The sequence below is a fragment of the Coregonus lavaretus genome, assembly GCF_964263955.1.
Source record: "Coregonus lavaretus genome assembly, chromosome: 33".
In the NCBI taxonomy this organism is placed as follows: Eukaryota; Metazoa; Chordata; class Actinopteri; order Salmoniformes; family Salmonidae; genus Coregonus; species Coregonus lavaretus.
The window spans coordinates 15,820,057-15,835,352 of record NC_140020.1 but is presented as its reverse complement, the minus strand read 5'-3'; the positions used below and the strand labels follow the sequence as shown (position 1 = coordinate 15,835,352).

General features: G+C 42.4%; 1 protein-coding gene across 1 annotated transcript; it reads right to left on the bottom strand.

The window, feature by feature from the left end:
• Nucleotides 1-249: 249 nt before the first annotated feature.
• On the bottom strand, nt 250-14,148 carry LOC311108832 (protein unc-93 homolog A-like; the record flags this gene model as incomplete). Its single annotated transcript, XM_084151595.1, has 8 exons — nt 11,858-14,148; nt 11,573-11,754; nt 9,708-9,937; nt 9,355-9,477; nt 1,143-1,354; nt 886-1,021; nt 658-789; nt 250-560 (listed from the first exon to the last, which is right to left on the bottom strand). Exons 1-8 carry the CDS (start codon nt 11,945-11,947, stop codon nt 250-252), a joined length of 1,416 nt encoding a protein of 471 aa, XP_084007721.1. The 5' UTR covers nt 11,948-14,148.
• Between the last annotated feature and the right edge of the window lie 1,148 nt (nt 14,149-15,296).

Here is a 15,296-nt window from a genome sequence, read left to right as displayed (position 1 = left end):
TAAAAGAAATGTGAGAATGTCTAGTTGCTTTTTATAGTGGAGATCAAGTTTATAAATTACCTGGCTGGGCTGATGAGACAGTGGATTGTGCAGTCAGATGAAACAGACTAAATAGGCATTTTAACGTCAGATTTAGCCGGTGGTAACTTGTGGAATAGACACTAGCTGGAATGCAGTTTTTTTTACCAATCAGCATTCAGGATTAGACCCACCCATTGTATAACTCTACGTAACAAATCCACGTCTTGTCTACAAGCTGGTCTGAGCAATGATGCAATTTATGTTTTTTGAGTAGTCTGTGTACTGGTCTGTGTCCTTTTTATAGTCTATGTCGTATACTCCCTCCTCCACTGGAAGTGTAGGATTCTTGTGTTCTTGGTACTCTGCCCACAAACAGGTCACCATGGAGAGGATCAGAACTCCAAGGAGGATGTAGATCTTGGTGTCCAGACAGATGAAGGTACTGTAGGCAAACGCTATCATGAACCCAAGGGACTCCCACATACAGCAGTTAGCAAACGCTGCCTCTTTTTCTCTGGGGAAGAGAACCCCATACAGTGCTGCAAACAAGAACAAAACCACTGTTACCTCTGTTCTGGACAAAATGTTTGATGTACCTAACATGTCACTGTAATACATTATAATAACTCAACTCACAGGTGGTTTGTGCCTGCCATACAGCATCTGCCAATCCCCAGAGAGCAGGAAACACAAAGAACACAGGCAGCTGGTCTGGGTGAGGCCTCCAGAACAACAGGGCCAGGATACAGGCAAAGTTGATCACCGCAGCTGTAAGAGCGGTGAGTAGTGACTGATTTAATTTTAAGTGTGTCTTATAGGACAGCAATGAAAATGTTAATGTCTTTATTGGAAAGCTATTCTTACCCAAGCAAAACAGTGGGGCTCTTCCAGTGTATTCTGCCAACCTCCCAAACGTAAAGGAAAATAACGAATTTGTGGCTCCAAAACATATCATCGTATATCCAACATAATGGATTCCTAATGCACAGGTCACATAGTTCTGCAAAGAAAACAACAAAAGAAGGTCACAAGTATAACTTTTAGCCACTATTCTATTGGTTAAGAATTATTGAACGTTGGATTCCAAGTGGCAGGATAAGAACCATGTATCGTCTCCTCACCTTTGTGTATTCACCTGAGAGGAAACTCTGCTCAAAGCCACTGTACATGGACAAAGGGATCAGAATGACGAGTCTCTTGTCTTTCAGGAGTGTGAACGTGGCCAGGAAGGTGCTCCAGAATGGTTCCCTGTTGCCCCTGAACTCCTGGGCCTGATCTCTGTCTATGTTATCCAGAAATACTGCCACTATCATCATGGCCAGCATACCCACCCCTAGAACACAACAGAAACAAACATTAGAACATTTCAATAGCATCAACCTGCAGGGCCGGATTACCGAACGGGCATGCAGGGCACATGCCCCGGGGCCCCCAATGTATGTACTGTATGTATATGTGTGTGTACAGTTGAAGTCGGAAGTTTACATACACTTAGGTTGGAGTCATTAAAATTCGTTTTTCAACCACTCCACAAATTTCTTGTTAACAAACTATTACATTTACATTTACATTTACGTCATTTAGCAGACGCTCTTATCCAGAGCGACTTACAAATTGGTGCATTGACCTTATAGCCAGTGGGTAGAAGGATTACTTTATCCTATCCCAGGTATTCCTTAAAGAGGTGGGGTTTCAAGTGTCTCCGGAAGGTGATGAGTGACTTCGCTGTCCTGGCGTCGTGAGGGAGCTTGTTCCACAATTGGGGTGCCAGAGCAGCGAACAGTTTTGACTGGGCTGAGCGGGAACTGTGCTTCCGCAGAGGTAGGGGGGCCAGCAGGCCAGAGGTGGATGAACGCAATGCCCTCGTTTGGGTGTAGGGACTGATCAGAGCTTGAAGGTATGGAGGTGCCGTTCCCCTCACAGCTCCGTAGGCAAGCACCATGGTCTTGTAGCAGATGCGAGCTTCAACTGGAAGCCAGTGGAGTGTGTGGAGGAGTGGGGTGACGTGAGAGAACTTGGGAAGGTTGAACACCAGACGGGCTGCGGCATTCTGGATGAGTTGTAGGGGTTTAATGGCACAGGCAAGGAGCCCAGCCAACAGCGAGTTGCAGTAATCCAGACGGGATATGACAAGTGCATGGATTAGGACCTGTGCCGCTTCCTGTGTAAGGCAGGGTCATACTCCCCGAATGTTGTAGAGCATGAACCTACAGGATCGGGTCACCGCCTTGATGTTAGCGGAGAACGACAGGGTGTTGTCCAGGGTCACGCCAAGGCTCTTCGCACTCTGGGAGGAGGACACAACGGAGTTGTCAACCGTGATGGCGAGATCATGGAACGGGCAGTCCTTCCCCGGGAGGAAGAGCAGCTCCGTCTTGCCGAGGTTCAGCTTGAGGTGGTGATCCGTCATCCACACTGATATGTCTGCCAGACATGCAGAGATGCGATTCGCCACCTGGTTATCAGAAGGGGGAAAGGAGAAGATTAGTTGTGTGTTGTCTGCGTAGCAATGATAGGAGAGGCCATGTGAGGATATGACAGACCCAAGTGACTTGGTGTATAGCAAGAATAGGAGAGGGCCTAGAACTGAGCCCTGGGGGACACCAGTGGTGAGAGCACGTGGTGCGGAGACAGATTCTCGCCACGCCACTTGGTAGGAGCGACCGGTCAGGTAGGACGCAATCCAAGAGTGAGCTGCGCCGGAGATGCCCAGCTCGGAGTGGGTGGAGAGGAGGATTTGATGGTTCACAGTATCAAAGGCAGCAGACAGGTCTAGAAGGACAAGAGCAGAGGAGAGAGAGTTAGCTTTAGCAGTGCAGAGAGCCTCCGTGACACAGAGAAGAGCAGTCTCATTTGAATGACCAGTCTTGAAACCTGACTGGTTTGGATCAAGAAGGTCATTCTGAGAGAGATAGCAAGAGAGTTGGCTAAAGACGGCACGCTCAAGCGTGTTGGAGAGAAAAGAAAGAAGGGATACTGGTCTGTAGTTGTTGACATCAGAGGGATTGAGTGTTGGTTTTTTGAGAAGGGGTGCAACTCTCGCTCTCTTGAAGACGGAAGGGACATAGTCAGTGGTCAAGGATGAGTTGATGAGCGAGGTGAGGTAAGGGAGAAGGTGACCGGAGATGGTCTGGTGAAGAGAGGAGGGGATAGGGTCAAGCGGGCAGGTTGTTGGGCGGCCGGCCGTCACAAGTCGCAAGATTTTATCTGGAGAGAGAGGGGAGAAAGAAGTCAACACATAGGGTAGGGCAGTGTGAGCAGGACCAGCAGTGTCATTTGACTTAACAAACGAGAATCGGATGTCGTCAACCTTCTTTTCAAAATGGTTGACGAAGTCATCCACAGAGAGGGGGGGGGGGGGGGAGGATTCAGCAGGGAGGAGAAGGTGGCAAAGAGCTTCCTAGGGTTAGAGGCAGATGCTTGGAATTTAGAGTGGTAGAATGTGGCTTTAGCAGCAGAAACAGATGAAGAAAATGTAGAGAGGAGGGAGTGAAAAGATGCCAGGTCCGCAGGGAGTCTAGTTTTCCTCCATTTCCGCTCGGCTGCCCGGAGCCCTGTTCTGTGAGCTCTCAATGAGTCATCAAGCCACGGAGCAGGAGGGGAGGACCGAGCCGGCCGGGAGGATAGGGGACATAGAGAGTCAAAGGATGCAGAAAGGGAGGAGAGGAGGGTTGAGGAGGCAGAATCAGGAGATTGGAGGGAGAAGGATTGAGCAGAGGGAAGAGATGATAGGAAACTATCATTGTTGTAAACTACAGCGGTTCAATGTTTTCTAGGAATAGACTAACTTAGTTTATTCAGCTAGCTAACTTGGTACAGTATTCTTCCGTGAAAACCGTCCAGGGCACCTAGTCATATGACGCCACAGCCAACTAGCATGCCGGACTCCAACAACACGGTTTAGCACCAATACTCGGCCACAACAAACCACCAGTGTGTCAACACGCCAAGCAGATCATACGTGTCCGTGTCTAACGTTGTGGGTTAGTCCCGACAGCTTGAGCGAGTCCGTCGTCAATTTATTCAGCCAGTTATTTAGCTAGAATAGTTAGCATACTAGCTAGCCATTGCTTTCTGCCAACGAAGAAACCCGTCCTCCCACGGCACGAACACACAGAGAGAGCCAAGCTAACGTTAACTAGTCACCCATGTCCCGAATTCCCTTGAACGACTCTGGCTACCAGTATGTCAAAACAAAACACAAATGTAGGTTATAACTTACCCCTAGCAGCTACTGTTAGCTAGCGAAGTGCAAAGCTAGCCACTGAATTGACTCAGCCAGTTCGCGTCTGTTCGCTAGGTCGTTCCAGCTATTGTTTAGTAGCTATCCAGGTAGCAACAAGCTAGCTACATTTCGAGCACAGTAGCTACTTACTACCTAACGTTAACGCTTCAGACAATGAGGTTAGAAAAACAGCTGAATGGTAGGCATTATTGTATGTAATTATTGTAGGCAGCTAGCTGGCGTAATTACAGGTATTCTCAGGCGTGAAACAACTATCCACAGTTGCTAATAGTTACCAGTAGCTACCCGCCAGCTAGTCCAGGTAGTGGGTTAGCTAGCTTCGTGCTTCACCGGGCTCAGCCGAATACAACACTAACCTACAATAATTACATACAACAACCCCAATAACTACCTACAATACCTAACTACAATCTAAATATCTAAATCTATTGTTTTGGCAAGTCGGATAGGACATCTACTTTGTGCATGACACAAGTAATTTTTCCAACAATTGTTTACAGACAGATTATTTCACTTATAATTCAATGTATCACAATTCCAGTGGGTCAGAAGTTTACATACACTAAATTGACTGTGCCTTTAAACAGCTTGGAAAATGCCAGAAAATTATGTCATGGCTTTAGAAGCTTCTGATAGGCTAATTGACATCATCTGAGTCAATTGGAGGTGTACCTGTGGATGTATTTCAAGGCCTACCTTCAAACTCAGTGCTTTTTTGCTTGACATCATGGGAAAATCAAAAGAAATCAGCCAAGACCTCAGAAAATAATGGTAGACCTCCTCAAGTCTGGTTCATCCTTGGGAGCAATTTCCAAATGCCTGAAGGTACCACGTTCATCTGTACAAACAATAGTACGCAAGTATAAACACCATGGGACCACGCAGCCGTCATACCGCTCAGGAAGGAGACACGTTCTGTCTCCTAGAGATTAACGTACTTTGGTGCGAAAAGTGCAAATCAATCCCAGAACAACAGCAAAGGACCTTGTGAAGATGCTGGAGGAAACAGGTACAAAAGTATCGATATCCACAGTAAAACGAGTCCTATATCGACATAACCTGAAAGTCCGCTCAGCAAGGAAGAAGCCACTGCTCCAAAACCGCCATAAAAAAGCCAGACTACGGTTTGCAACTAGACATGGGGACAAAGATCGTACTTTTGGGAGAAATGTCCTCTGGTCTGATGAAACAAAAATAGAACTGTTTGGCCATAATGACCATCGTTATGTTTGGAGGAAAAGTCGGTGGCTTGCAAGCCGAAGAACACCATCCCAACCGTGAAGCACAGGTGTGGCAGCATCATGCTGTGGATGTGCTTTGCTGCAGGAGGGACTGGTGCACTTCACAAAATAGATGGCATCATGAGGAAGGAAAAATATGTGGATATATTGAAGCAACATCTCAAGACATCAGTCAGGAAGTTAAAGCTTGACGCAAATTGGTCTTCCAAATGGACAATGATCCCAAGCATACTCCCAAAGTTGTGGCAAAATGGCTTAAGGACAACAAAGTCAAGGTATTGGAGTGGCCATCACAAAGCCCTGACCTCAATCCTATAGAAAATTTGTGGGCAGAACTGAAAAAGCGTGTGCAAGCAAGGATGCCTACAAACCTGATTCAGTTACATCAGCTCTGTCAGGAGGAATGGGCCAAAATTCACTCAACCTATTGTGGGAAGCTTGTGGAAGGCTACCCGAAATGTTTGACCCAAGTTAAACAATTTAAAGGCAATGCTACCAAATACTAATTGAGTGTATGTAAACTTCTGACCCACTGGGAATGTGATGAAATAAATAAAAGCTGAAATCAATCATTCTCTCTACTATTATCCTGACATTTCACATTCTTAAAATAAAGTTGTGATCCTAACTGACCTAAGACAGCCAATTTTTACTAGGATTAAATGTCAGGAATTGTGAAAAACTGAGTTTAAATGTATTTGGCTAAGGTGTATAGTGAGGGAAAAAAGTATTTGATCCCCTGCTGATTTTGTACATTTGGCCACTGACAAAGACATGATCAGTCTATAATTTTAATGGTAGGTTTATTTGAACAGTGAAAGACAGAATAACAACAAAATGTTATAAATTGATTTGCATTTTAATGAGCGAAATAAGTATTCCCACAGGGGGCCAGTATATAAAAAATAACAAAAAAATAAAAAAATACATGTATGCACTCTGCTAAATGACTAAAATGTAAAAATGTAAATGTATTTGACCCCTCTGCAAAACATGACTTAGTACTTGGTGGCAAAACCCTTGTTGGCAATCACAGAGGTCAGACGTTTCTTGTAGTTGGCCACCAGGTTTGCACATATCTCAGAAGGGATTTTGTTCCACTCCTCTTTGCAGATCTTCTCCAAGTCATTAAGGTTTCGAGCCTGACGTTTGGCAACTCGAACCTTCAGCTCCCTCCACAGATATTCTATGGGATTAAGGTCTGGAGACTGGCTAGGCCACTCCAGGACCTTAATGTGCTTCTTCTTGAGCCACTCCTTTGTTGCCTTGGCCGTGTGTTTTGGGTCATTGTCATGCTGGAATACCCATCCACGACCCATTTTCAATGCCCTGGATGAGGGAAGGAGGTTCTCACCCAAGATTTGACGGTGCATGGCCCCGTCCATCGTCCCTTTGATGCGGTGAAGTTGTCCTGTCCCCTTAGCAGAAAAACACCCCCAAAGCATAATTTTCCACCTCCATGTTTGACGGTGGGGATAGTGTTCTTGGGATCATAGGCAGCATTCCTCCTCCTCCAAACACGGCGAGTTGAGTTGATGCCAAAGAGCTCAATTTTGGTCTCATCTGACCACAACACTTTCACCCAGTTCCCCTCTGAATCATTCAGATGTCCATTGGCAAACTTCAGACAGCCCTGTATATGTGTTTTCTTGAGCAGGGGGACCTTGCGGGCACTGCAGGATTTCAGTCCTTCACAGCGTAGTGTGTTACCAATTGTTTTCTTGGTGACTATGGTCCCAGCTGCCTTGAGATCATTGACAAGATTATAGACTTATCATGTCTTTGTCAGTGGGCAAACGTACAAAATCAGCAGGGGATCAAATACTTTTTTCCCTCATTGTATGTAAACAACCGACTTCAACTGTATATATACAGTGGGGGGAAAAAAGTATTTAGTCAGCCACCAATTGTGCAAGTTATCCCACTTAAAAAGATGAGAGGCCTGTAATTTTCATCATAGGTACACGTCAACTATGACAGACAAATAGAGAGAAAAAAATCCAGAAAATCACATTGTAGGATTTTTTATGAATTTATTTGCAAATTATGGTGGAAAATAAGTATTTGGTCACCTACAAACAAGCAAGATTTCTTGCTCTCACAGACCTGTAACTTCTTCTTTAAGAGGCTCCTCTGTCCACCACTCATTACCTGTATTAATGGCACCTGTTTGAACTTGTTATCAGTATAAAAGACACCTGTCCACAACCTCAAACAGTCACACTTCAAACTCCATTATGGCCAAGACCAAAGAGCTGTCAAAGGCTGGGAAGACTGAATCTGCAATAGGTAAGCAGCTTGGTTTGAAGAAATCAACTGTGGGAGCAATTATTAGGAAATGGAAGACATACAAGACCACTGATAATCTCCCTCGATCTGGGGCTCCACGCAAGATCTCACCCCGTGGGGTCAAAATGATCACAAGAACGGTGAGCAAAAATCCCAGAACCACACGGGGGGACCTAGTGAATGACCTGTAGAGAGCTGGGACCAAAGTAACAAAGCCTACCATCAGTAACACACTACGCCGCCAGGGACTCAAATCCTGCAGTGCCAGACGTGTCCCCCTGCTTAAGCCAGTACATGTCCAGGCCCGTCTGAAGTTTGCTAGAGTGCATTTGGATGATCCAGAAGAGGATTGGGAGAATGTCATATGGTCAGATGAAACCAAAATATAACTTTTTGGTAAAAACTCAACTCGTCGTGTTTGGAGGACAAAGAATGCTGAGTTGCATCCAAAGAACACCATACCTACTGTGAAGAATGGGGTGGAAACGTCATGCTTTAGGGCTGTTTTTCTGCAAAGGGACCACTTCACAATAACAGCTCTTACAGTTGACCGGGGCAGCTCTAGTGTGCAAAGCTGTCATCAAGGTAAAGGGTGACTACTTTGAAGAATCTAAAATCTAAAATATATTTTGATTTGTTTAACACTTTTTTTTTGTTATTACATGATTACATATGTGTTATTTCATAGTTTTGATGTCTTCACTATTATTCTACAATGTAGAAAATAGTAAAAAATTAAGAAAAATCTTTGAATGAGTAGGTGTGTCCAAACTTTTGACTGGTACTGTATATGTTGGGGTCAATGAAGGGTGAATAGGAAGTTGGTGTATGGAAAGTTACTGAGTGAGACAAGGGGGAGAGCAGAAAGTTCATATTCTGTTCAAACATGTTATTGTTGAACATCAATGTTTCTAAGGAGGGAGGCGAAGGACAACAGTTAGTCTCTGATAAGGAAGGCCAGCTGCGGATCTAGGGAGGAGCGAGTAATTCGGCTCCAGGTCAAGTCAACAGATGAAGTGAAAAGAAACCTCTGGGAGGGGGGTCAGAGGGGCCCATCACAACGACCCTCCTACTACAGTTCTATCTCACACACATACATTTTCAACGCCCACGAAGGTTTTAGCATTAGGCAGGGCCATGACTACACCAGTGAGAGGAATCAATTAAGTTCCTGCCAAGCAACAGAAATGTATCGGCTGTCTAGATGTGTAAGGAGTTGACCCCACCTAGTAGGAGGTTATAAATATATGTGCTTGTGTATTCATACATTGTCTTTGCAGCTGTATGACCCAGTGGGCTTTTCCTATTCGTCCGTTTGAGTTTTTACTCTGTTGGTTCAGAACCTAACAGCCTCATGACAAAATGTGTAGAATAGCATTATAAAACTATAGAATAGCAGGAAATTTGCTTTAAAACGATGGACTTTTCTCTGTCTCATGGCAAAATGTGAATAAAAGCAATAGATGAGCTATAGAACACCACATATTATTTTCTCTGCCCCATGGCAAAAAGTGTAGAGTTGCAGGCCAACCTGTACAAACAATAATAGGTTCTTACCAATATAGCAGCCGACTAGTGTCCAAACCAATTCTTGTGCTGGTCTTTTGGTCATGGAGTTTGCATTGATATCAATGCACACACCTGCACCACAATATTGTAGATCTTCCTCAGAGATGTCAGCTAGGAGGACATAAAGATATCATTATGACAGATGGTACCATAGAGGATAGTTGGGCAAGAACACCTGTCATAAATGTACACTGCACATGATGCATCTCATTCACTTTATCCTACAGTCAGCTTTTAACTTACAAATGTTACTACTTTCACCAACAAGTTGCATTTGTTCTGTGTGTGCGTACTTGGTGTGTGTGTTTGTGTGTGTGTGTATGTGTGCACTTGCTTCTTACGTATATCTGTATCTGAACCGAATATCAACGACGACATGAGGTTTCCCAATACAGACGAAGACTGGAATATCAGGAAAAATATGCCAAAGTACTTATTGATAACATGCGCTGCTGCCTTGTTTTCTTTAGGGGCCTGCAGGTTGCCGCTGATGGTGAGAAGGGTACACTTGGCTGACCATAGTGGAGAACCTCCCATACCTAGGATCACAGAGGTGGGGATCAGAGTGTACCTGGAAGAGGACAGATTGATATGGTTAGCATCAGACACTGCCTGCAGTTTGTAAACTAACACTGCTACTGAGTGGCGCAGCGGTCTAAGGCACTGCATCTCAGTGTTGGAGGCGTCACTACAGACCCTGGTTCGATTCCAGGCTATATCACAATCCGGACGTGATTGGGCGGCGCACAATTGGCCCAGCGTTGTCTGGGTTTGGCTGGGGTAGGCTGTCATTGTAAATAAGAATTTGTTCTTAACTGACTTGCCTAGTTAAGTAAAGGTTAAATAAATACTGACAAGCCAGTCCAGGAAGCATAGCAGAAAGGGATATAATTCATACCATGTGTGTAAACAACTTTGTCAATGGACACTACCTTCATATAATTAGTTTAATTTATCTAAGAGTACAGAAATAATCCCAACTCTACTTGGTAACAACAAGTTAACAAGTTATATGGCATATAGAAGCAAACCGGATGGACATCATGAAAATGATCGGAGAGGTTGAGGAAGTTCTGGAGTAAAAACAAACAAAATATAATTATTATAAAGTTGACTGTGCCTTTAAACAGCTTGGAAAATTCCAGAAAATGATGTCATGCTTTAGAAGCTTCTGATAGGCTAATTGACATCATCTGAGTTAATTGGAGGTGTACCTGTGGATGTATTTCAAGGTTCTATTTTTGTTTCATCAGACCAGAGGACATTTCTCAAAAAAGTATGATCTTTGTCCCCATGTGCAGTTGCCAACCGTAGTCTGGCTTTTTTATGGCGGTTTTGGAGCAGTGGCTTCTTCCTTGCTGAGCGGACTTTCAGGTTATGTCGATATAGGACTCGTTTTACTGTGGATATAGATACTTTTTCCTCCAGCATCTTCACAAGGTCCTTTGCTGTTGTTCTGGGATTGATTTGCGCTTTTCGCACCAAAGTACGTTAATCTCTAGGAGACAGAACGCGTCTCCTTCCTGAGCGGTATGACGGCTGCGTGGTCCCATGGTGTTTATACTTGCGTACTATTGTTTGTACAGATGAACGTGGTTCCTTCAGACGTTTGGAAATTGCTCCCAAGGATGAACCAGACTTGTGATGGTCTACAATTGTTTTTCTGAGGTCTTGGCTGATTTCTTTTGATTTTCCCATGATGTCAAGCAAAGAAGCACTGAGTTTGAAGGTAAGCCTTGAAATACATCCACAGGTACACCTCCAATTGACTCAAATGATGTCAATTAGCCTATCAGAAGCTTCTAAAGCCATGACATCATTTTCTGGAATTTTCCAAGCTGTTTAAAGGCACTGTCAACTTAGTGTATGTAAACTTTTGACCCACTGGAATTGTGATATAGTGAATTATAAGTGAAATAATCTGTCTGTAAACAATTGTTGGAAAAATTACTTGCCAAAACTATAGTTTGTTAACAAGAAATTTGTGGAGTGGTTGAAAAACAAGTTTTAATGACACCAACCTAAGTGTATGTAAACTTCCGACTTCAACTGTATGTGTACTATGCCAAATGTTTTACTCACTGAGGTGGGGAGGTACATGATTAGTTGTATCGTAATTTTGCTCTTAAATCATGAGGAAGAAACACAGCTTGTTGAAAGCTGTAAACAGTGAAGGTCTGAACAGGTTTTGGACAGTTTGCTTTACCATCCTGGAAAGAGGTTCCCAATTGAATAGGTCACATAGCAGCCCATGCCGGCAACAATAGTCCATTTGCAGCCCATGTTTTTGATTAGAATGGGTGTTAGGAACATGGATGACAGGATGATGGAGGCATAGATAACACTGAGAGACGTCACCCCCATCCCATCCTCGGCATTCAGACTGCTCTGTAACACAATTATCAAGAACCAGAAATTGCAGTGTTGAATTGTACCTTAATATTCAAGCAGTCATCTATTTAATGATCGACGCGACAGTATCATGAGTTACCTGTAAACTCTGAAGTCCTCCATATGCTGTGAACAGACATAAAAATCCAATGGATACCACCAGAACATTTTTCATATTTCGGTCTATCATGTTTGCAATGTAAAAACCTTAAAGGTTTGGCTCTATGAGAAAAGTATATTCCAGATTACAACTCAACTGGATGGTTGTCAGCGATTGTCAAAGCAAAGTCTTACGTAAAACCATTGAGCCTTTATATATTGAAGCTGGTTAAATTGGGGACGAAGTTCATCCCATTCTATAAACTGTTTGATATGTGTGTCCTCTGCTGAAGAGCGCTTACAGGGTTCGTACTGTCATAAAAATCCTGGAAAAGTCATGGAATTTGAAAAATTGTGTTTTCCAGGCCTGGAAAAGCAGTGGTGGAAAAAGTATCCAATTGTCGTACTTCAGTAAAAGTAAAGATACCGTAATAGAAAATGACTCATGTAAAAGTGAGAGTCACCCAGTAAAATACTACTTGAGTAAAAGTATTTGGTTTGAAATATACTTAAGTATCAAAAGTAAATGTAATTGCTAAAATATACTTAAGTATCAAAAGTAAAAGTACAAGTATAAATCATTTCAAATTCCTTATATTAAGCAAACCAAATGGCACCATTTTCTTGTTTTTAAAATGTACAGATAGCCAGGAGCACACTCCAACACAAACATAATTTACAAACAAAGCATTTGTGTTTATTGAGTCCGCCAGATCAGATGCAGCAGGGATGACCAGGGATTTTCTCTTGATAAGTGCATGAATTTGACAATTTTCCTGTCCTGCTAAGAATAAAAAATGTAAAGAGTACTTTTGGGTGTCAGGGAAAATGCATGGAGTAGAAAGTACATTATTTTCTTTACAACTGTAGTGGAGTAAAAGTAAAAGTTGTAAAAATTTAAATAGTAAAGTAGAGTACAGATACCCCAAAAAACTGCTTATGTAGTACTTTAAAGTATTTTTACTTAAGTACTTTACACCACTGTGGAATTTTTTTTGAAAATGATACACTCTGAAAAGTTTTGGAAAAGTAATGGAAATTAATAATTTTTGATAAAGTAATTTATTTAGGCACTGTGTTTAAATATTTTATCAATTAAATCATAATCAACATATAAACCAGACTCGGAATGCACTTTAACGTGTCTGTTGTGTTTGCGCGCATCACTGGCATCTGCTCAAAGAGAGAGAGAAAGTCGGACATTGCAGCGGTAGGCCTAACCCATAAAATATGATAGAGAACAGACTAATATCTAGGTAGCCAATTCAAAACATATATTATACCCTGTAGTTAACTTTTTAGCTATTATTAGCATGATTCATGTTTTCGTCATGTCCCAAAAAAACTTCCACCGACACTCACGAAAAAGGCAATTGAAAGCTGATTTACTTTTTTTTGAACGATTCAAATGATTCATTTAAACACTTCTTTTTTTTGTTTTAACGAAATTAACGATTAAATTCGTCATTGTATTAGTTGGGATTCGGTTCAATCGCGGTGACTCTAATTATGTGAATTAAAATAATTTCTGAATTGTAAACAGTCATTTTAGGAAAAATATTAGATGTAGCCTTTCTTTTGGATGATGTGGCTTCAAAACTTGTTTTGTAGATACTTCCAGTTGATTTGGGGATCCAATGTATGGGACATTGCAACTCAATAGATGCTAGACAGCATGCAAAGTAAACACTTCTAAGGTAGCTAATATAAATATGACTAAACTAGAAAAGGTACATTTCCTGAAGAAAATATGTGTGCTTACTTCAGCGGAATAGAACGATTTGCAGCTTGCCATAGCCATTTGAGCTTTGATATATTGAATGAGCAAATTATTTAAAAAAGCATAAAACGTATTTGGTTGTAATGTTGCAATATTCTACATCAAGGGTGGTCAACCATCCTCCAGGAGAGCTAATGGGTGTGCAGACTTTTATTCCTAAAGGGTGTGCAGGCTTTTATTCCCCTCTAACAAACCACATTTTAGAAATTAGCTGCTCAACCGGACCTTGATAAACTGGCTCTAATGTGTTTTATCAAAAGCCTGCACACACAGTAGCTCTCCAGACTGAGGGTTGACCACATGTTTTTTAAACAGTTGCCTAACCTCTATTCTACTTTGTGGGGGGTTGAGTGCCTTGCACAACGACAGGAGATATTGCTTGGTATCAGAGAGCAGCCTCCCAGTGTCGATACCACATACGCGTACTTTTTTATACGTAAATAGAGACGCTGACAATTGTTGTTCATGGAAATTTGGTGAGAAGTCATGAAATTCCATCTGTCAAAATGTGTATGAACCCTGTCTTATCAATAAACATTGTTAGCAATATTATAGGGAAAGTATCCCTGGGCTGTTTGCTTAACTCCTCTACAATTTCCTGGACCACCCTATCAGTAGTTGGGGCATGTTGGATCAGATACTCTCGTAGTCAAGCTAATGACCACAGAGTCATTGTAGTGGCTTAGTGACTTTAGCTACTGTATGTTACTGGTAACAGGGTTGGGGTCAGTTGAATTGAACATTTTTGGGTTTGACCCCAACGCCGTGATTTAAGCCAATAAATATGAATTGTGAAGTTGTCAGTGTTTTTAGATTTACTTTGCTCTGTTTCCCTCTCAGGCACATACTAACCACAGTTTAGTTCAGCTGTGCATGAGGAATGCATTCCACTCAAACGAGAAACCAGGGTGCAAAGGTTTACTGATAGTTATGGAAAAGGCGAAAACGTAAAACATCCTTTGTTTTCTTCCTCATTGTTTTCATAAAACTAACTTTTCAGTGCTTGAAAATAACTGTGGCATTAGGTAGATCATTTATATAATTGTTTATCCTACTAAATGTCACATATTGCCCACTACACTACCTCTGACTGTGTCCCACTTAAGGTCAACAAGATATGTAGTGCTTGATTGATAGTTAATCAAGTCCATCAGCAGTGATGTGTGTGTGTCACCCTTTATCAGGAGTATTGATATGTGTAACGATAAATGGACTTTGTAAACGTGGCCAATTTTATAGGATCAGGTACATCGACTACTACTACTACTACTAAGACTACTACTCACAGTAGTTGAAGGCCAATGCTGTTGGTTGGTTACGCTGAGTATACAAAACATGCTATTTTCATGACAGACTGACCAGGTGAACCCAGGTGAAAGCTATGATCCCTTATTGATGTCACTTGTTAAATCCACTTCAATCAGTGTAGATGGATTTTTAAGCCTTGAGACAATTGAGACATGGATTGTGTATGTGTGCCATTCAGAGGGTGAATGGGCAAGACAAAAGATTTAAGTGCCTTTGAACGGGATATGGTAGTAGGTGCCAAGCGCACCGGTTTGTGTCAAGAACTGCAATGCTGCTGGGTTTTTCACGCTCAACAGTTTCCCGTGTGTATCAAGAATGGTCCACCACCCAAAGGACATCCAACCAACTTGAC